Source organism: Rhinolophus hipposideros (genome assembly GCF_964194185.1).
Source record: "Rhinolophus hipposideros genome assembly, chromosome: 9".
In the NCBI taxonomy this organism is placed as follows: domain Eukaryota; kingdom Metazoa; phylum Chordata; class Mammalia; order Chiroptera; family Rhinolophidae; genus Rhinolophus; species Rhinolophus hipposideros.
In genome coordinates, this window is record NC_138055.1 from 48039886 (window position 1) to 48063614 (window position 23729).

General features: G+C 38.0%; 1 protein-coding gene across 3 annotated transcripts in view; it reads left to right on the plus strand.

Annotated features, from left to right (window-relative positions):
- Positions 1-23729, plus strand: part of ANO6 (anoctamin 6) — a 181649-nt gene that overhangs the window by 90449 nt on the left and 67471 nt on the right. For all 3 annotated transcript variants that reach the window (XR_013994056.1, XM_081060689.1, XM_081060690.1), the window contains exon 3: positions 22880-23008. Coding sequence is in view for 2 of the 3 variants with exons in the window: in XM_081060689.1 (XP_080916815.1) it covers positions 22880-23008 (129 nt within the window). In the remaining variant the exon portion in view is untranslated. The remainder of the gene's footprint in view (positions 1-22879; positions 23009-23729) is intronic.

Genomic DNA, 23729 nt, shown 5'->3' on the forward strand with positions numbered 1-23729 from the left:
ACCCAGTAATATTATACAGTACAGCCTATCAATAAATATGTCAAGCACTTACTAACACTAACACTTGCTAATAGAATTTTCAATTGAACTAGATATAAGAGCTATTTAAATTATGCACTATTTTGAATAAACCACTGTCAGCTTCACTAAATTTTGCAGTAAATTTTTCATTTATTCAATCATTTAATATTTATTAATCAATGTACTTGGAGGAATGCCAAACAGTATATCTCAAGGCCAAGAGTGGATATACTGTTGCCTCTGTCCCCTGCTCATTGTCTTATTATCTGATGAGTATCAACAGACAACTCATGTTCGTTGGTTGGTTGGTTGGTTGGTTGGTTGGTTAATTAAATGAAGTGTAATAGGCAGTGTGTAGTGTTTCATTAGTTCTAGTGGCACGTATAATAAAAGTGCTAGATGAATTCAGTTAGGACTGCAGTTCTCAACCCTGGCTGCGTGTCAGAATTGCCTAGAGAGCTCTTAAAAAGTGAAGGCCTAAGCTCCACTTTCATGTGCTCATCCTGCTCTTGTTTAGAACATGAATTTGTTGACACAAGGTATACAAAGGTGACTCATGTGCAGCCAGGTTTCAGAATCATTATCTTTGAAAAATCAGGTTTGTATTTTTGAAGGAGGTGGTACACAGCTCAGTCTTGAAAGGTACATTTCAGTAGATACTGAAATATTTACCAAAATCTATACCATTCAAGGTTTTACCAGAAAACAGAACCAGTAGGATATACTTGTATATGTACTTACACACGTGTGTACATATATGTATATATGTATGTGTGTACATATTTGTATATATGTGTGTATACACACACACACACACACACACACACCCATGGTACAGAACGAGATTTATTAAAGAATTTATCTCAAAGAATTGGTTTCTGCAGTTGTGGGTCTCTCTAGTAGGAAGGGCAGACTGGCACTGCAGTCTGTAGATGGCACTTTCCTCAGAGAAGCCTCAGTTTTTCTCTTAAGGCCATTCCACTAATTGGGTGAGTCCTACCTAGATGACTGAGATTAATCTCCTTTACTTACATTCAGCTGGTTGTGGACATTGACCACATCTACCAAATACCTTCACAGCAACACCTAAATTAGTGTTTGGGGGCAGAATGGTACTGCAGCCATGCTGACGTATGACCCTGGCAATCACAGTGCATCTACTACAGGAGGGCATCCTAATAGCATTACAGGAACAAATAAATGAAAGTGGAAATGAGTGAATGTGCCCAGTTTGTATCACGCATACAGCTGATCTAGGGGAGTGGGAGGAGATGAAGTTAGAGAGCTTAGGGTTGAACATAGAAGTGTTGGACTCAGGGTTTGGACTTTTGAGCTGAAAAGACAAAACAGCGCTATGCAGCACTGTCCAAGAGAACTTTCTCCGGTGCTGGAAATGTTCTGACTCTGTGCTGCTGTCCAGCACAATAGTCACTTGGCCACGTGTGGCCGTGGAAAGACACTTGAAATGTGGCTGGTGAGACAGAGGAACTGAATTTTTAATTCTGTTTGATTTTAATTTATGTAAATTAAATAGCCACACGTGGCTGGTAGCTACTATATTGGAGCGTGCACCTGTAGCTAAATCAATCTGGCAGGAGTATACAGGATTCATTGGAAGGAGAAACAGAAAGCAAGCAGTCCAATTAGACTACTCTGATAGTCCTGGGGTAGGGTGGGCCAGAAGCAGGAAAGTGGAAAGGAAGAGACAGAAATGAGATGTGAGGGAGAAGGGAATCAAAGACAGTCTTACGGTTGGCCACTTCTCTATCTTTCCAGCAGCGTCTCTACCTTCTTGCTTGCCCCTGGCCTTCCATCCACGCCCTTCCTGTCTATTAATTAGATTTCCTCCAAGCTCATCCCAACTCGTCTTTTCTAACTCACTCTTCTCACACACACTTCCTTGGTTTCAATCACAAGCTTTATGTTAACAACGCCCAAGTTCATACTTGCAGTTTTAGACCTTTCCTCTCAACCCCAGACCCCTGAAACCTTTCCTTGGAAATCTCACAAGCTCTTGGTCTCCCCTCCTACTCCTATTTCTCTTCCAGTTTTCTGAATTTTGTTAAATATAATCGTCGTCCTCTCAGCTGCTGAAGCCAGAAAACAGAATCCTTCTTCTGACACCTTGTTTCTGACCTGCTGATGCTAAATGTCAGTTACAGTTTCCATCTGTCCCCTTCTCCTCATCTCCCTTGCTAATCCCTCAGGATAGGTTGCCACCTTTCTTCGCTGGAGTCTCACAGTCTCCCCTTGAGCACTTTGGTCACCTACTATCTATTATCTAAACAATTCTTTCAAAAGTAGAAATCAGGTCATTTCATTTCTTCTGTGATGTGTAGTGAGTTTTCCTCCTGTTGTTTTATGTGTCATACTACAAATGTCACAGGATAAAGAGTTAATTAATCTCAGTTAATTTATTTAATAATATTATTTAATAATATTTATCCACTTAATATTTCTATAACCCTATTAAGCAGGGACAGTTGGGAAATATCCCTTGGGGCATATGTTCTAATGAGAGAGACAGCCATTAATCAAATAATTTCACAAATAGCTAGACAATTAAAATTGTGAGATGTGTTATTTAAGGAGGAGTATAAGGCGCTCTGAGAGTATATAAGGTGGAGACCTAAACTAGCCAGGAAGGTCAGGGAAGGACTCCATAAAGAGGAGTTAGCTAGGGGAAGGGAGAGAAGATTCTAGGAAGTGGAAACTGCATGTGCAAATATAGGACGGAAATACTTTACTTTGATGGAATAAAATGTAATCATTAAAAACATTAATGGGATATAGAAACTGACAGCTGCATTGAGATGAAATGTGGTCTTAAATTTTCCAAACCATCTGGAGCAGCCTTTGGAATCCAGTAATACTGAATTTTTATAAAAATTGAATAAGATGTTTCTGTGAAACACTTTGACTTGAAGTATCTGTTGGCTTATTTTCCTAGGTGTTATAGGTTAAAAACAAAAAGGAGGTTTTCCTCTTTATTGTTATAATCCAATTAAAATGGTAGTACATGTACATAAAAATTGATGACGTTATACTACCTATGTATTATATCACGCCATTATGATTTGTATAATGCAAAATTAAGAGCCAAAATTAATGGTATAGAATAGCATTTCTAAAGTTTATGTATTCTTACACTTTACACTCTTAATATAAAATATTGACCCCAAAGACCTTTTTTTATGTGGGTGTACCTATCAGTATTTACTGTATCAGAACTTAAAACTGAAAAATTTAAATGTTTATTAATTTATTTAAATGTAACCAATAATAAATTCAATATACATTAACATGTAAGATATTTTTATGAAAAATAACTTTTCTAAAACAAAAATATTAGAAGGGTGGCGTTATTTTGCATATTTTACAGATCTCTTTAAGACAGAAGAGCTGGATTCTTTTTTTATTTTGTTTTTTATTGAGGTAACATTGGTTAATAGCATTGTATAAGTTTCAGGTATACAGCATGACAATTCAACATCTGTACACACTATAGCGTGCTCACCACCAGAAGTCTAGTATCCCTCTGTCACTAGACATTTGACCCTCTTTACTCACTTTGCCCCCCTCCCTGACTCCCTTCCTCTGATAACTACCAATCTGTTGTCTGTATCTATAAGTTTTTTCATTTGTTTTTTTTCTGTTTTGTATTCCACATATGAGTGAAATCATACAGTCTTTTGTCCTTTTCCATCTGACTTATTTCACTTAGCGTAATACCCTCAAGGTCCATCCATGTTGTCACAAATGGCAGGATTTCATTCTTTTTATGACTGAGTAGTATTCCATCGTACTAGTATATCTTTACTCATTTATTTATCAGTAGCACTTAGGTTGTTTCCATATCTTGGTTATTGCAAATAATGCTACAGTGAACACAGAGGTGCATATATCTTTTTGAATTAGTGTTTTCATTTTCTTTGGATAAATACCTAAAAGTGGAATTGCTGAGTCAAATGGTAGTACCATTTTTAATTTTTTGAGGAGCCTCCATGCTGTTTTCCGTAGTGGCTGCACAAATTTACAAATCCCACCAACAGTGCACAAGGATTCTTCTTTCTCCATATCCTGGCCAACACTTGCTGTTTGTTAACTTTTTAATAATAGACATCCTGACAGGTTTTATCTTAACCAATACCTGACAGATATTTCCTTACCAATATCTCATTTTGCATTTGCATTTTCCTGATAGTGATGTTGAGTGTGTTTTCATGTGTCTGTTGGCCATCAGCATGTCTTCTTTGGAAAAATGTCTATTGAGGTCTTCTACCCATAATTTTTTAATCTGATTGTTTTTTGATGTTGAGTTTTTTTTTTTTTTTTAAGATTTTCTTTTTTTTTTTTTTTTTATTGGGGAAGGGGAACAGGACTTAATTGGGGAACAGTGTGTACTTCCAGGACTTTTTTCCAAGTCAAGTTGTTGTCCTTTCAATCCTAGTTGTGGAGGGTGCCATTCAGCTTCAAGCTGTTGTCCTTTCAGTCTTAGTTGTGGAGGGCACAGCTCAGCTCCAGGTCCAGTTGGCGTTGCTAGTTGCAGGGGGCACAGCCCACCATCCCTTGGCGGGAGTCAAACCGGCAACCTTGCGGTTGAGAGGACGCACTCCAACCAACTGAGACATCCGGGAGGCAGCTCAGCTCAAGGTACCGTGTTCAATCTTAGTTGCAGGGGGTGGAGCCCACCATCCCTTGCAGGACTTGAGGAATTGAACTGGCAGCCTTGTGGTTGAGAGCCCACTGGTCCATGTGGGAATCGAACCAGCAGCCTTTGGAGTTAGGAGCATGGAGCTCTAACCACCTGAGCCAGCGGGCCGGCCCATATGAGTTCTTTTTATATTTTGAATATCCACTCCTTATAAGATATATCATTTGCATATATCTTCTCCCATTCGTTTTGTTGTTGTTTTCCTTTGAGCAGTTGGATTCTTATATTTCCTTCTGCAGTTAAAAGTTGCAGTATGTTGTTTTGGTTGAAGTATGTGAAGTATACCCAGCCTTACACAGATAGATAGTGAGAAAAAAGAGAAGTATTTTAAAGCCTTTTTAGGTAATTGTGAATATTTTTCTTTGATACCACATTAAAACTCAACAAGTGGTTGTTTCTTAAAGGTTGGTTGCAATGTGGAATGTAAAATCATATAAATGAATTTTTTATATATTAAAAACATATCTTGCATTTTGAAACCCAAGGGTGATTTTTATCACCATGCAGAGGGCAATTGGAAACTATTGATTCACTGAGTTAATTAACTCTTATAGATGTTGACCTATTTCATTATACAATATGAAAAAAACCCACATTTGTTAGCATACTTCCAATTTCATCAGAAAAGCCATTGAATATTGAGAAGCCGTCACGTTCACAGTGGTGAATACAAGTTGTCCTAAATTCTAATGCTTGCTTGAAAGTTCAGATTTCATCATTAGCAATAAATATTGTCATTGTTTTCCTTAAAATGACAGTTCCACTGTCCATTTTGGGGGAAATGTGCCAAATACCCAAATGTGTATAACTGAATTTTGTGTCAAGTAAAAATAGTGTCTGTGAAAAAAAATTGGCAACTCAAAAATTGTACACTTTTCAAGACAACCATCATACTTTGACGTGCAGCAGAAGTGCTTTATGGGTACTTCCATCTCTTCACACAGAGTATTACAAAGCCATGCACTCAAGGGTCAAAATTTCATAAAGTCGGCAGTTGTTGCAGCTTCATCAAGAACAGTCTTAAGTGAAGTAACTTCTTTTTACTGTGTGTGGTGGTGAAGAACACAATGATGACTTGTACAGTTTGGTACCACTGCTGAGTTGTGCTATGACGGTGGCAATTTTACCCACCATTGTCTTTGCACCATCATTGCAGATGTTAACACAATGTGAAAAACAAATAATATCTTAGTATTATTATAAGAATGGTTGTGACCTCATGAGTTCCCTGAAAGGGTCTCAGGAATCTCTAGAAGTCTACAGAACACCCATCGATTGGTATAACCAGTGAGGGAAAAGAAGGATGAACCCAAGTTGTTAGGAAGACTTCCTCAGAGAAAAACTGAGCTAAAGAATGGCAGAATTAAGATTTGGATAGGTGGGAAGAAGGAAAGGAGTAGAGGCAGGGAGCGGCATGACATAGTCAAAACACTGATTGGAAAGGATGGTTGGATTGGAGGGGTAGGACTGGGGAGTGATAGTCAATAGAATGTGGGACATAGTGAGATTATGAGGGATCTTGAATACCCATCTGAAAAGTTTGCACTTTCTCCAGAGGTCACTGGGAATAACTGAAGGTGTTTGAATCCTGTGAATTGAGCATATTGGTTTAGGAACATCCATACAGTGGCAGTGTATAAGATGAAATGGCAAACAGGGCAATTGGATGCAAGGAGACCAACAGAGGTATCAATTGTTATCTAGTTAGTAAGAGTTAAGAGTGCAGACTAGAGTGATGGCACTAGATGGAACAGAGTGAAATGTAGACTGATTGCTTCAAAGGTAGAAGTAAAATGAGAATTAAAGACCAAAAAGTCAAAGGTTACCAATTTATTATATTTTATAACCCCAATTCCTTGCCAAGGACTTTGTTCGGGAAATACACAAAAATCGGGAGTTTTTATGTAAGGTCTCACATGAGACTTTTTCTTCCTTGCTGAAATCAGAATGCTTCCTCTTTTCTGATAACAAAAACCATATCATGGAACACATTTCCTTTTTGCCCTGCCACTAGAAGGCCTTGTACCAAATGTCATTTTAAAATCACAACAATTAGGGTCGGCCCGGTGGCTCAGGCGGTTAGAGCTCCAAGCTCCTGACTCCAAAGGCTGCCGGTTCCAGTCCCCCACATGGGCCAGTGGACTCTCAACTACAAGGTTGTCGGTTCAACTCCCGGAAGGGATGGTAGGCTCCGCCCCCTGCAACTAAGATTGAACACGGCACCTTGAGCTGAGCTGCTGCTGAGCTCCCAGATGGCTCAGTTGGTTGGAGCGTGTCCTCTCAACCACAAAGTTGCCGGTTCGACTCCCAACGGCAACAACTTGGCTTGGAAAAAAATCCTGGAAATACACACTGTTCCCCAATAAAGTCCTGTTCCCCTTCCCTAATAAAATCTTTTAAAAAAAATCACAGCAATTACAATTGTCCCAGTGGTTAGTACGATTTTTTTCCTCCTGCTTTCTCTGCCTCTGATTTTCTATCTCTATTTATAATTCATTAATCTTATTTGTTTTCATTCTGTTTGATGCCACATGCCATAAGACCTCTTTTGAAACATATTGAGGAGAGGGGAGAATATAGTATAATGATGATGTATTAACCCTTAGCATATTTTATTCATTTGTGTGATGGGGCCCTCCACTTCAATCACATTTTATTAAGAACCTAAGAAAGTTATAAAGCCTCTGGTGTCCAAAACGAAACCACCAAAGCTTAATTTCAAAGAAATTTAACAAATTCAGTTAATTTGGCTGCCCAATTCAAAGCAGTAAATAAAAGGGCTGTGGAATACCTATTAAAGACAGGTAAAATAATAGCAAAAAAGTGACTTTCATAATCTGAAACATGGCAGAGGGAAAAAATAAGATGCAGGTGGACATTCCTAATGAGTGGGTGAATGTACTCAGCAGAGCTAGTAGTCAATAAAGAACTGTTCTGTGTTGAAACAGAGAATCAGCAGCTCACGATTTGGGCTTTTACTGTGTTTCAGACTCGTGCATGTTACTTTTCACAATAACCCGTCATTTCTTTGTATGAGTTCCCCCTTTTTATAGATGAATAAATTTAGTTTTAAAGAGATAAAATATGTACACAAAGGAAGATGGCTAGTTGTATGTAGCTGAGATGTGATCTGAACCCAGCTCTGACAGATACCAAAGTCCATGTTCTTTTTTATTTTTTCAGTTACAGTTGACATACAATATTATGTTAGTTTCAGGTGTACAAAATAGTGATTAGACATTTATATAACTTACAAAGTGATCACTCCGATAAGTCTAGTACCCATCTCACACCATATGTAGTTATTACAATATTATTGAGTATGTTCCCTATGCTATACTTTACATCCCTGTGACTGTTTTTATAATTGGCAACTTGTACTTTTTAATCCGTTCACCTTTTTTCACCCATTCCCCCTAACCCCCTCTCTTCCGGCAGCCATTAATTTGTTCTCTGTATCTATGGGTTTGTATCTCTTTCGTTTTTTAAATTCCACATATAAGTGAAATCATTTGGTGTTTGTCTTTCTCTGTCTGACATATTTCACTCAGCTTCTAGGTCTATTCATGTTGTAAATGGCAACATTTCATTCTTTCATATGGCCAAGTAGTATTCCTTTGTATCTCGTGTATGTACCACATCTTCTTTATGCATTTGTCTATAGATAGACTCTTGGGTTGCTTCCATATCTTGGCAATTGTAAAAATGCTGCGATGAACATAGAGGTACATATATCTTTTCAACTTAGTGTTTTGGATGTCTTTGGATAAATACCCAGCAGAGGATTTGCTGGGACATAAGATAGTTCTATTTTTAATTTTTTGAGGAACCTCCATACTGTTTTCCATAATGGCTGCACTAATTTACAATCCCACCAACAGTGCATGAGGTTCCCTTTTCTCCACATCCTCACCAACACTTGTCATTTGTTGATTTATTGATGAAAGCCAATTCTGACAGATATGAAGTCATATCTCTTCGTGGTTTTAGTTTATATTTCTCTGATGATTAGTGATGTTGAGCATATTTTCATATGTCTATTGGCCATCTGTATATCATCTTCAGAGAAATATCTATTCAGGTCCTCTGTTCATTTTTTAATTGGATTGTTTTTTTGGTGCGAAGTTGTATGAATTCTTTATAAATTTGGATATTAACCTTATCAGATGTATCATTAACGAATATCTTCTCCTATTTGGTAGGTTGTCTTTTCGTTTTGCTGATGGTTTCCTTTGCTGTGCAAACACTTTTTAGTTTGATATAGCCCCATTTGTTTATTTTTTTATTTTGCTTCCCTTTCCCAAGGAAACATATCGTGTGTGTGTATGTGTGTATATGTGTGTGTGTGTGTGTGTGTGTGTGTGTGTGTATAGTTAAGAGAGATATCAAAGAGTTTACTATGTTTTCTTCTAGAAGTTTTATGTTTTCAGGTCTTACATTTAAGTCTTTAATCCATTTTGAGTTTATTCTTGTATATGCTGTAAGAAAGTGATCCAGTTTCATTCTTTTGCATGTATCTGTTTAGTTTTCCCAACACCATTTTTGAGGAGACTATCTTTTTACTCATTGTATATTCTTGCCTCCTTTGTCATAGATTAATTGACCATATAGGTGAGGGTTTGTTTCTGGGCTCTATATTCTGTTCCATTGATCTATTTGTCTGTTTTTTGGGGGTAGTATGGACATTTTAATGATGTTAATTGTTCCTATCCATGAGCATGGTATATTCTTCCATTTATTTGTGTCTTCTTGAATTTCTTTCTTCAGTGTCTTACAGTTTTCTGAGTATCAGTCTTTTACCTCCTTGGTTAAATTTATTCCTAGGTATTTTGTTCTTTTTGATGCAACTGTAAGTAAGACTGTTTTCTTAATTTCTCTTTCTGATAATTTGTTATTGGTATATAAAAATGCAACTAATTTTTTTGTCCTGATATTTTATTGAAATTATTTATTAGTTCTAATAGTTTGTTGGTGGCATCTTTATGGTTCCCTCTATATAGTATCATGTCATCTACTAATTTACTTCTTCCTTTCCAATTTGGATGGCTTTTATTTCTTTTTCTTGTCTTATTGCTATGTTGAATAAAAATGGTGAAAGTGGACATCTTTGTGTTGTTTCTGATCTTAAAGAAAAAGCTTTCAGATTTTCACCATTGAGTAGGATATTAGCTCTGGGTTGGTCATACATGGCCTCTATAATGTTCAGATATGTTTCCTCTATCCTCACTTTCCTGAGAGTTTTTATCATAAGTAGATGTTGGATTTGTCACATTGTTTTCTGCATCAACTGATATGATTATATGATTTTTATCCTTTATTTTGTTTATGTGGTGTATGATGTTATTTATTTGTGGATGTTGAACCAACTTGCATCCCAAGAATAAATCTTAGTTGATCATGGTGTATGAGCTCTTTAATGTACTGCTGAATTTGGTTGACAAATCAGGGTAATACTGGCCTTGTAAAATGAGTTTGGAGCCTACCCTCCTCTTCAAATTTTTGGAATAATTTGAGAAGGATGTGTATTAATTCTTTTTTGAATGTTTGGTAAAATTCATCTGTTTAAGCTATCTGGTCCAGGACTTTTGTTTTGGGGGAGTTTTTAAATTACTAATTTGATTTCATTAGTAGTTATTGGTCTGTTCAGATTTTTTTCTTCCTAATTCAGTCTTGGTAGAGTATGTTTCTACGAATTTATCCGTTTTTTTCCAGGTTGAGAAATCAGCTGACAGTCTTATGGGCACTCCCTTTTATGTAACTAACTGCTTTTTTATGTAACTAACTTGCTACTTTTAAAATTATCTCTGTCTTTAACCTTTGACATTTTAATTACGATGTGTCTTGGACACCTTGCATTCATCTGGTTTGGGACTCTGCACTTCCTGGATTTGTATGTCTGTTTCCTTCACCAGGTTAGGGAAGTTTTCTATCATTATTTTTTCAAATGGGTTTTCAATTCTCGTCTCCTTCTGGTACCCCTATGATGTGAATGTTGGAATGTTGATGTTGTTCGTTAAAAGATTCTCATTTTTTGAAATTCTTTTTTTCCTGCTCTGATGGGATTTTTTTTTTTTTTTTTTTTTTTTTTGCTACTTTGTCTTCCATGTGCTGATTTGATTCTGTGTTTCATCTAATCTGTTGGTTCCTCTCTTGCATTCTTCATTTTTGCCTGGTTCTTTTTTATGGTTTTTATCTCTTTGTTGAGGTTCTTACTGAGTTCATCTATTCTTCCCGTAAGTTCATTGAGCATGCTTATAACCAGTGTTTTGAACTCTGTATCTGGTAGATTGCTTGTCTCCATTTTGTTTCTTTTTCTGGAGTTTTGTCTGGTTCTCCTCATTTTGGATGACTCCCTGTGTTTGTTTCTGTGTATTAGGTAGATCTATGTCTTCCAGTCTTGGCAGAGTGGCCTTATGTAATAGTTGTCCTGTGGGGCTCAGTGGCTTAGCCTCCCTTGTCACCTTACTGGGTGCTCCAGGGGTGGCTGTTGTGTGGGTTGTGTGTGCCCTCCTGTTGTAGCTGAGCCATGATTTCTGTTATTATATCAGAGGGTGGAATTGACCCTCAGTCTGACTGACTGTGAAGGTTGGCCATGGCTACAGTGGACAAACTGTTGTTCAGGAGCTGATCCCATTGAGTGGGAGCCTCTTTTGCAGGGCTGTGGTGCCAGTCTCGTCCTCCCTTCAGGTGTGTCATTTGTAGAGATGGTTGACTGGTGTTCGGGTGTGGTCTGTGGCTAGCTACCTGGTATGTTGGCCCCAGTGCAGGCCATGGTCAGCTGCTGTTTGTGCCTGGCATGGGCTACCTGGTGGTAGCTACAAAGTGATCTGCAGTTGGTTACCACTTGTAGGTTCTTGTGGTGCTTGGAGGTTCTTAAGAGAGGCTATGCTGTGAACTGAGACCGGTTGCCACTGGTGCCAGGTTTGCGACCCTTTCACGGGCACCACAGTTACGAGCCAGCTACCACTTGTGCCAGACTGTGGCTGCTTAGTTGAGGCTACATTCCAAACCAACACTGGCCATGTGTTATGCTAGGTTTGAGGCCTCCTGATGGGAGTTACAGGGTACACTGAGACTAGCTGCTGCTTGTTTGGGGTTTGAGAGATTTTAGGATAGCCCATAGTGCAAGGAGAGGCAGGATGCTTGTGTGGAAGTCTCTGGAAGTGGTTTGGGCTAGGGATTCATCCCGCCTCAGGGATTCACCAGGGCCTGGAGAGCTCACATTTGGCACCTGCCTATGCTGGGGCAGTTGGGTGGGGAAAGGGCTCAACAAAGCAACAGTGGTCCCTGCCCATGTTTTTGTCCCCAGAGAGAGCTGCCCTGACCCCTGCCCCTCCAGTCCTCAACCTGAAGGTAGTCAGTTCACTTCCTCCCCATATGTCCCTGGCACTTTTTGAGCTGCTGCCCTAGTGCTGTAGCTTAGAGCAAGTGAGCTTGTGAGCGAGTAAATCCATACTCTGCTCCTTTAAGAGGAACACTGGGACTCCCCAGCAGCTGTCCCTCTCACTAGGGTGTAATCCCTACTGGTTTTCACAGCCAGATATTATGGGGACTTCTCTTCCTGGAACTGAAGCCCTGGATTCGGGGGCTCAGTGTGGGGCTTGGACCCCTCACTCCTCTGGAGAGACTTCCACAGCTGGGTTATCTCTCCTGATTCTTAATTGCCACACTGTGGATATAGGACCAACCCGCTCTGCTTTTCTGCCCCTCCTACCAGTCTCATCATGGCATCTTCTTTACCTCCTTAGTTATAGGACTTATGTTCCTAGTCTTCAGGTGGTTCTCAATGATGATTGTTCTACAATTTAGTTATAACATTGATGTGGTCATGGGAGGATGCGAGCACAGAGTTTACCTACTCCACCATCTTGACCAGAAGTCAAAGCCCATGTTCTTTATTCTTATTTTGGGTTTCCTTTATTTTTATCTCCCTAATAATAATAATAGTGGGAGTGGGGTGGTAGTCGTAGTAATAGCTGTGTTCAATATCCTGTCTGTAAGAAATAAAAAAATACTATGTACTATGTTGAGAATATTTTGAGCACAAAAAGGTTAAGTAACCTTTCTAAAATTGGTATAAAGTTTGTCTGAAAACTCATTGCCTCAGATCATTTTATTTCTTGAAAATTTCCAAGAATTGATGGGAGGAGGATTTTGTAAGGTGTTGTTTATTATCTGTAGTCAGTTTGAAACTTGTTTTTGTGCCATTGTTTTAAATGAGTCATTGTTCTTTTCATTTTGTTTTGGAAACATCTCTGCGTCCTTGTTTTCATGCCACAAAGAGCAACCATTCTTGTAAACTGCTTCTTGAATTAAAGGAGAGAAAGTATTAACTATATAAAACATTAACCAACTGATAGGAATCGTCACAGTCCTTTCCTTTGCTTGGAACTAAATGCTCTGATTTGGTTTTTTTTCCCTCTTGCTTTGAATGAAGTTGCAAACCTGAATTCCCAGAGAAGTGGTCTGAGAAGATTATGGCCAAGAGATACATGGGATATAACAGCCCCTTGAAGGATTAGAGTTGATCACAGGACTCTCATGCTGCAAACCCTGAGCAGCTGAAAAGCTAAAAATAACTCAGGGCAGTTCTTAGACTAGAAACAGAAACCTCCTGTGAACATTGAAGAGCTTTCTGGGAATGGCGGATTATAATTTTAAAGGAGTCTGCAGAAGAAGAATTATACAGGAACCTGGTAAAGAGCTTAAAACCTGTTTCCTTAGTTATACCCTCAGATATATCGTATATGTCTTCTTCAGCTCAACAGTCTGAATAGCTATAGCTTGAAGCTCCTTTTTCCATTCTTTCTCAGGTTATAGTCACCTTCTGTGAGATTGGCTCTTTATTCAAAAGCATAAAATTTCAGGGACTAGTTAACCTGGGCCACATGAGACACAGGTGCCTGAGAAAAGGGGGACAATTCACTGCTATGGATTTGGTGAATGGGAACTACCAGTAAATATTTTTGAGTCATAACCAGTTAATTTTCCAAGAACTGAAAATAGATATGCAAAGATAGTTGTGATGTGGTTAATTAAAGGAAACAAAAGGATAGGTGGAAGGGAAACTGTGGATATGAAGTCAAGCTAAAATTATTGTTCCATAAGACTAAGAATCTTAAAATTGTAGATAGAATATTGTGGAAGTCCATTAAGTCGCAGAGGATCTGGCTGTAGCAATATTATTTTGATTCTAATTGATTTCTAGAATAGAAGGTTGGGAGCTATTTCTTAAAGGCACAAAAATGTAATTCAGGATAACCATCGTGCCTACATGGTAAACATACAGAACATTTCTTTCTTAAGAGGTGGTACAAACTGAAAATGTTAATAGGTTCAAAAAAGTTTTAGGTAACTGGTTGGATGTTAAACCTGTAATGGGATATTGAAGCAAAGCAAGGCACTTTGGGGACATTGAAACCTTAAGTGGTTAGCTTCCAGAAGGATAGCCGTTTTCTCTCACAACTGTCCTGTTGTACCTACCACCTGTCTTGTTTTGTCACATCTATCACTTTGATCGTTCCTAAGACTTTACTGGGAATGTCTTACAGTTTAATCTCACCCACATTTCTTTCGCCAATGTTACCTCAGCCAGATGAGAACAGGGCAAACAGATGATGGCTTCTTCTAGAAAAGGAAAAGTATGAAAACAACCACTAGAGGCATTTTCACATTTTTCCTTTTTTGACTTTCTTTTACTTGTTCTCCTTCTTTTTTGAAGATCATCTTTAAGGAAGGCTAAACTGAGGTTTTGAAATGGAGGAAAGCCCATGGGAACATAGGAAAGCAAAAAAAGTTTGAAATCATGCTCATTGAAAATCGCCGTCCCAGCTCTAACTGTGGGTTTGAGAAAAAGGTTCAATCAGAGTCCCTCTTCTCTGAGAAGGTTCCTAACTAAGCTTATTATCTACCCTGGATTCTTAACTGCTTTTAAGCAAGTTTTATTTTAAAGGTCATTTCAAAGTTTTATTTTCGTGTTTCCTATAGCCCAGTTCAGAAAATTTAAGAATATAATATTTAAAATCATATGAGAACTCCACTTGATAAAACTATTGCTTCCTTGTCATGGGCTAGAGGAACATATTTAACAGTAATTATGCTTGAGGCATTATACCTTCACTCTTACTCAGGATTTAAAATGCGATGTTATAATAACGGAAATCTAAAGTTTATTTTAACACAGGCAAAGGGAAACAAAGGTAAAATGCATATATCGAATCAGGAGGCTTCAAAGGAGGCCTGTGAACATTCCCTCTAATTATATTTATAAATAAATTGTATCTATCCCTAATGAGAAATGACTGAAAATCACAAGTTCAGCTATTTGAAAACTAGTTATAGACATTTACCAATATAAAATAACAAGACTATTTTTTTTACAAATTCGTACATCAGTTTTTGACTTGCAACAGAAATCATTTACAAACTAAATAAATAGTAGGTTCTAAATCTAAAGAAATACCCTGTTTCGAAACCCTGAAAATAAGACCTAGCCAATCAGCTTTAATGTATCTTTTGGAGCAAAAATTAATATAAGACCTGGTCTCATTTTACTATAAGACCGGGTCTTATACAATATTATAGTAAAATAAGACCTGGTCTTATATTAATTTTTGCTCCAAAAGACGCATCAGAGCTGATTATCCAGCTAGGTCTTATTTTCTGGGAAATAGGGTGTAAGTCACAAGATACAAAAGATATTTGGTAGTTACACAGGTGCCATATACACTATAATGGAAAGTCCACCCACTTCCCTCATTTGCTTGTGTGGTCTTTGGAATTTCATGAGTAAAATGCAAGAAAATCTACTGGAAAGGGATTACATAATAAGATAGTTTGGTTACATCAAGAATAGTAATGGGGGGACATTTTCTCAGTCCCTTGAGACTGCTTCCTGGCAATTGTTGCCAGTTTGGCTCAAATAAACTCTTATAAGCTTTAAAAAAAAAGAATAGTAATGGGCACTTCACATAAGTAGTAATTCAATTAGGCAGTACCCATAAAAATGTTAGAACTCTCTAGTTAAAAAGTGCACACACACACACACACACACAAATGACTCAAATGGGAAAAGGAAAATGACTGAAATGGTAGAAAAAGGCACTTTCATACTCTGCTAGTAAAGTGTTCATTTTTATAAATATTTTGGATGACAGTTTAGCAACCTACATATCAGAAACTTCTAAAAAGAACATGCTAGTTAAAATCTGCTTCTAGAATTTAGCCTAAGGGAGTAGCATTTGAACATGTGCACCAATACATATGTACAAAGATGCTCATTGCAGCCGTGTTTATAAAAGCAACAAATTGGAAACAACTTATGTGTTCATCAGTGGAGAAACTGCTTAACTAAATTATATTGCAGCTATTAAACATGATGATGCAGGGCTTTATATCAAGCTAGAAAAATGTCTGTGATGGCTGTTTATAAAACAGTACGTATAGTATGGTACCATTTTGGTTGACGTGCATGCATACGCGTGTGAAATCCTAAAAAGATGTACTCCAGAATATTAAGAAGCTCTGCTCATCTCTAGGAAATGGGATTACATATGACCTGTTTTTTTCCTTTATATTTTTCTGTTTCGTCAGAATTTGTTTGTATTGTGTATATATTTTTGATCATGGGGGAGGGGCGCTACTTTTATTCCAAGAAAAAATAAACCAAGCTCCTACTACATACAAAGGGTCAGCAGAGAACTCAGGGTGAGCAAGACCTGGCCACTGGCCCTGAGAAATTAATAGTGTGGTTCATAGAGTGGGGAAGGAGAAAGTGGGCTTTGTACAAAAATTGTTCTGGGTCCCTCCTGAGTTCATCTTGATCGTCGTAGAGTCACCACCAGGGGATGTTCTTGGACCATCCTGACACACTTGACTCTGTGACAGATTTGGAGTCCTCATTTCTGGAGGCACCCTCCTCCTTGCACCCGCCACACTTCTTCCCTCTCAACACATTCCTGAATGCCGGGTCCAGTCAAAAATGTGCTGGTGCAGCATCCACAGTGTGCCATTCCCTGAGCTGACTTCCTGTGTGGCTCCGTGTGTGTCCGTGTACTTCTCCTTATCCCTGTTACTAATATCTAACTTTTGTTTTTGCTTTAGTATGATGAATATTTTGTATTCTCTCTTTCTATGTTTTATTATATTACGTTTAGAATAATATTCAGTTTTATCAAAACAACCCACAGGCATTCAGACTTCTTGTACATCCTGATAATAAGTTGTTTACTCAATGAGACAGAGAATGATTAATATATATTAGATTTTTTTTTTTAGCAAACATCTATTAAATGAGATTACCAAAAATTGATATATTATTTACAACATTCACAATAGGATTTTTGGCAAATTCTCCCTTGTGGGCTTTTTAAATTTTATTTTATTTATTTTTTTTAAAGGCTGAGTTGATATGGTTTACTTAACATAATGACTTATTCCTCTTAGGGCCGATATCTAACTTCTAACTGCCCTTTTCCCACCCTTGCTTCTCATAGTACTAGTCCTTCCACCTTCAGTGTTTAATCTTTCGTACCTGCAGTTCTTGGCATTTTTCCTTGAACTGTCTCACTATCAAGTGTTCTTATAGGCTGAGGAGGTGATCAAAACATAAGGAATAAAATTTGACCAGGTCTCTCCTGTTTCTGCAGTAATTTTGCACAGTTGTATAAAGGGGAAAGAAAGTTTCACTCTTATGCCTTGAATCTGCCTGAACTCTGCTACAGTTAAGGAAAACACTTCGAACTATATTTCATTCATAGCTACATGGCATGTAAATAAAATTTCATTATTTTCCATTTGAGATCTAAATATTTACAAAAAGCCTTTTGCTTTTAAACTTTTGTTTCCCTAGAGCTCGCTATGTGCATGGATTCAGGGTTTAATGAGAAATAGAAAATCCTATATTTTCGCTTTAGTCCTCTGCTCTGATTAGCTTGTTTTTCTTTCTGCTGTGCTTCTTAGAATTAATTATTTTGTTTTGCTGGTCTTAAAGACTGCAGAGAGCCACATGTTTGTTACAAACATTCACATATCAATTGCTCTTTAATTATGTTTTGATATTGTTTTTCATAGTGTAATTCCTCGACTATTATTGTTAGATGGTACACCTTTGCTGCATCCTGCTTTGTGTAGAGGTCAGGACCATTAAACCAAAAAAATCTGGAATGTTCTACAATCTCTTAGTCAATCACAATCATAGCAGGGCAGCCTATTTGGAAATTCTAGAGATACAATTAGATAATATCACTTGCTGCCCTAGGCAAGTACAGCACCCTTACACATAAACACAAGTTTGAGCAAAGATCCCAGTCTGACTGTTTTGTATCCAGACCCTGCACAAATGATTTAAATTCAACATTTTAGACTCCCAGAGTAGAGGCCTCTGTTGTGACATGGGACTTCTGATCTTGGTTTTGCAGGGTTCTGTGAGACACTTGAGGAATGTGGGGCAATGTTAAGCAGCAGGTTATTTCATGGACTCACCAAGAGCTGATGCCAAGGATTTCAATAGTGGGTTCCTCACCTATCACCGACCCAGATGCCACAGAACAATGACACTCAGGCAGCTGTTTCCCCAGGTCCTCTCTTACTCCGTCCCTTCCGGCCCAGGGAAGATAGACCTCACTCTCATGTAATCAATCATCATGTGACCCTTCATATTCCTGAAGAATAGCATCTTACTCAAGGAGGAGTCCAGTGCCTTCTTTCATTCAGAGACAGCTTATGAGACATTTTCCTACCAAATGATTACTGGAAAATGCTTATCTTTGAACTTGTCTTTCTGTCCACTGTGATATTCTTTCTCAAGCACTTGTCCTATAGTACAGAGATTCCAACTGCTCTGGGGCCAGAACTGGTACCCACACATACTTCCTAGCTAATAGCAAACAATCATCTTTTTTCATGTTCTCAAACTCACAACTCTAACTTGAAAGCACTGGGCAGAATAATTTTGCTGCTTGCATTTTTTATCCTGATTTGGATAAGGAGGATCCTGCTCTGTTAGCTCTTTTGTTGAAGAAGCTGACCATAAATAAAAGGAGGAGAGGAACCAGCTGAGAGGAGGGAGGCCTGGAAAACATCACTTGGGTAAATCATACATGATCTCCCTTCTACACTACTCAGGCAAGCTCTTATTTCTCAGCTCTCCCCTCGCTCATACCAAGCATGTCTCCTCTTTATCCCAAGTGTGAAATGTCAGTGCCCACAGCCAAAGACAGAAGTGGTCAGGTCGATATTCTGCAATGGTTGGCAATGTTGTTTTGCTTTATTTTGATACAATGAAGATAACTAGTCCTTTTAACCACAGCAGCCTTTAACTTTTAGTATAGTGTTAGGTGAGGTTGCTACAAATGAATAAATAAATGCTAGGTTGGTGGAATCTAGTCTCCTTGAGACCAGAGAGGGCAATTGGTGTGAACAGATGTAATGTATTATAGATTTCAAACTGTAATTAGAAATTTGCTTGCTATTGTTTTCCAGGAAGGAAGAAGTATTAACAGCTCGAGACTCTATTGACTTCCTTGGCATTGAAGACATTTGCCTAAGGTCTCAGGGTAACAATTAGTGAGTTACCCCGATGAGTTTACGAATTAATAGCTTTTCTAGCCAGAAAGTCAGTAACCATACATATGCTGTGATCTCTAAAGTGATTTACCTGATAAAATTTTAAACCTCTTCAAGTACTTTTAAAATTTAATCTGAATAGGAAAAGTTGGGTTTCAGAGTTGTTTTTCTTTTCTTTTGTTTTTCTTTGTTTAAATTTTATCTTGGTGCCATTTGATTTGGTAGACAAGACTAAAGATCAAATTTTGGTGGGGGGGGTTAAATGACTTAATGTGTGATTTTTATTTCATATCACAGAAATACTAATTACATACCCAGTAGTCAGGCTGATGCCAAGCAGTATAAGAAAAATTCTCTAAAGAGGTTAAGAACAGAGTTTCTCAGATATTTAGTGTATCTAAGAATTAACTGCAGAATTTGTTTAAAATGCTGATTTTTTTTCATGCTGAACCCTAGATTTTAATTTAGTAGGACCGGAATGGAGTCTAGAAATCTGCAAATTATTGACCAACTCAGTGACTCTGATATAAGATAAAGAGACTACTGTGTAATTAAGCATGCTCTTATTTCCTGAACTGAAAAAATGGAGGATGGGTGGGACAGAATGAACATTATTAGGAGAATCAAAATAGAGGCAAGAAAAAGCCAAAGTGTTTTATCCTAGCTTAACAGGTTCAAATTAGAAAAGCTCTTCAGTATCACCCTACAGAACCTGGGGATTAGAATCTTGAAACTTTCTCAGGTTTCGGAACAGAGGAATAATAATAAGAGAGTGATTTTTAAAAGAATGTTGCTTTGATGGGATGAGTTGTAAAGCTAGACAGCCAGGGTAGAAGGTTTAGAGTGAGGTGATAAAGGACGAGCATCAAGGAGGAGGTAATGACAACAGAAAATAAAATGTCAGAAGACATATTGATAAAAATGTTGAACCTCCTTTCAGATACCTTCGGATAGGAAGTTAATGTTAAATGCATTAAAAATACTCATTACAAACATGGTAACAGCAACAACAACAATAAAAATAACCAGAATAAAATAAAATTTAACAGGTTTTTCAGGTGTTTACTTGGATGATTCTTGAAACTCCATAGGAGTTCAACAGCAGCTTGTATTGCCTTCTTTCAATGGGGTTTTGAGAGTAAAATTTTTAAAGATCAAATTTTGGGTGAACTGAGGGAAGGCATAAAGAGGCCAGGACTTGAATAATTCACCTCTGAATAATCAGTCGTTTAAAGGTAAACTGTATTTGTCCTGAGAAATTATTAAAACCTCACTTCATATAACACAAAAGCAAAATTTTAGGAGAGGATTTTTTTAAATTTAAGTTTTCTGTTATTTTGATGTCCTGTTGGGTGAGTTGGGCCTGTAGTGGGACTTATTACTGAAAAATCCAGCCTTTTTTCCGTTTTTTATAAACATAACAGTTTTATCCATAAATTAGCCTTGTTTATTTAGACTGATTCCCTTGTTTGTTACATATTCTTTCCAACCCAGCATTTAGTTTCTCCCTTCTTCCCAATTGCCTGGTAGAATGTTTTCCGCCAAGAGATAGGAAACCTGGATTTCAGAGCAGTAGAAAATTGGCACCCTTTTCCCTGACATTGCATTCTAATAATACCATATCAGAATTTGACCTAGTTATTTCTCACAGACAACATAATGTTGCCAAGTCTGTAGGGGTTTTCCTCCAAACAAAGGGCTATGCTCTTCTATCACATGAGAGAGATGTGCGTGCAGACCAGATTAGCGTAGAGCTAGCTGCCAACCTGTGCAGCTGAGCAATGGCCGTGCAAGGAAGACTGCCTGGAGGCGTAAGAAAATGTGGTTCTCATTTCAGGCCTAATTCTTCAGAACTTAACTTCCAATGAACTCCTGCTGGATGCCACCAAAGGCAACATAATGTGGACAAGAGAGAACAATTTGCTTTTCTCCACTTTACAGATGTCTGCAATAATAACCCGGTTTTTGTGGCTATATTCCACCCTACCTCACCTCCTCCTCACCATTCTGAGAAATTATTCATTTTTTCTTTTTACTTTACACAAAATTTTCCTCTAGCAGCTGTCCAGGGTGGCATCAATAGTAGCATCTTCATTGAAAGGAAGAGAAATCGAAGAGGCCTCAAGGACTCTGGCTGATAGGAAAAAGACAGGGCTTAGCATTTTTGTATAGCTTTTTAATACTCTTAAAGAAAGTTTGTTGGTTTTAAATTGTTGGTTTTAAAGCCTAAGACATTGATTTGTCTGTTTTCCTGGCCCCACAATGCCCCAGCTAGGAAAGGTCTCCAGGCAAAGTCACACTGTCTGTGGTTAAATGAGGCTGAGATGAAGGTGTGTTGAGGTAGGTTACATCAGTGGCATGCATTCTGCAGGTGGAGTACCCTGCTAAATGGGGGCAGCGTCAACTACTAATAAACCTTCACAGGCTCCCTGCTGGAAAAGAGGAAAGGAATCACAAGTATCAGGTTGTACATGTTTAGCAAAAGATACATCTCCAAAGTGGGAAGAAAAAGAGGAAGTGGTGGTATAAATTAGGTTATTTTTGTCCTAATTGATGCTGAATGCAGAGAAGAAGTAATCACATTGAATGATTAAGTGCTTCCACCAAATGACTGCAAAATGCAATCTCCCCATGAGCTTTTAATTAAAAAACTGAAAATATTAAAAATATTACTTAGTTAAAAAGCAGTTGGATTCTTAAACAACAAAATTTACATAAGCATCCTGACAAACTATGTGAGAAAACAAACTCAAGTCTTTTAAAACAATTTAAAATTTCAAATCGATATAGTAATAGAGATGTGTTCCATTTGGTAATAGAGAATAGTACTGTGTTCATTTCCAAATAGAGATGGTTTTCAATTGTATTAGGTCTGTGTTTTGCCATTATTTCTTTGTTTTTTAACCCATCAGGCTTTTAAGATCTAAATGAAAGGCTCATTTATTTTGTTGTTGTTGCTATTTTTTTCTCCCTAGGAAGGAGGGGGTATCTTTTGTGAAATTTGGAACAAATACCAAAGACCATTGTAGCTTTTGTGTACATTGAAGCTTCTTCTGGCATTTGTTTAAGGTTATCAAATGATACCTTTGATAAAGTGGTGAGGTCCAGAGAAAAGTCAGGAAAAATGATGAAAAAGTTAGAAAATAAGACAAAGGAAGGATGACGTTTTCATCAACAGTGCTTCGTTTTAGGAGATTTTTCTTCTTGTTAAATGAACTTCAGCCCTGTGGATAGGCATCTCTGGTTATTGTGTTCATTTCCAAACCAGATACTCCTTTTGCTGTTGAAGGTGGGAATAATTTTGGGATGATTGTGTCGCATAGATACTGCTGGTATTTTCCCAGGCACTTGTAGGATAATGCGAAACTGCTCAATTCACGGCATTCCTTTCACCAAGAACAGACTATGCTTATTAAGATAGTGGGGACAGTGACCTTTGTCAAGTAACTAGTAATGGATGTATTTCTCTTTTTCTGTAAATACATCGATGTACCCACTAAAACTAGAAAATAAACACGTATAAATTGACATTTTTCTTTCAAAAATTTATATTTAAATTTGTTTTTCCATTGCACACAGGAAGAATTTAATGGAAAACCTGACTCCCTCTTTTTTAATGACGGCCACCGAAGAATTGACTTTGTTCTTGTGTATGAAGATGAAAGTAGGAAGGAGACCAACAAAAAGGGTTCAAATGAAAAACAAAAGGTAAGCTTTTTTATGCTGTGGGGACAGAGCCCCAGAGAGCAGTTTCCAGGCTCTCGGCCTCACGTGGAAAGCTGCTGGCTCGGGTAGTAGATGGCCATCGGTTTTGGCTAGTTGGCCGTCATCTGTAGCCAGTTAGACAATTGGCCCCTGGTATAGCTGCTGCGGCTGGCCTGTTTGGTGAGTCGAGGGGAGTCGAGGATAATCATCGGTCGGTTGGCAGAAAAGCAGATAGCAGGTCACACATCATGTGAATCCAGCCTCCAGTGAGACTATAGTGGTATGACTCCCCTACCCATGGCTCCGTGGGTGTTCCTTTTTGGCCTAGCCACATCCTGCGTTCTTTTGTGGGGAGCGGGAGCAGAGACCCCGCAGGCCGCCCTGCATGACATATGCTCTTTTCCTTTCTTTTTATTCTTTATAATATTGTGAAAAGTAAAAAGTGCTGTTTTTATATAAACTGGTGTTTGAAATATCATATACCATACATACCTTCATATTTTCTCGGCTCATCATTCCCTCAAGGCATGTTAACACATTTTTTTATTTTTAATTTGAAATAGAAACTTCCACAGGCTCTTAACCTCAGTTGGTTTCACAACTGAAGGCAGACTTTCTTCCAAGGAAAAGCACTACCTACAGAAGAGATTTATATTAAAAACACACGTGGCTGTTTGCAACTAGGTAGGAAAGGAAGGTAACGATTAATAATGACAGCAAGGGT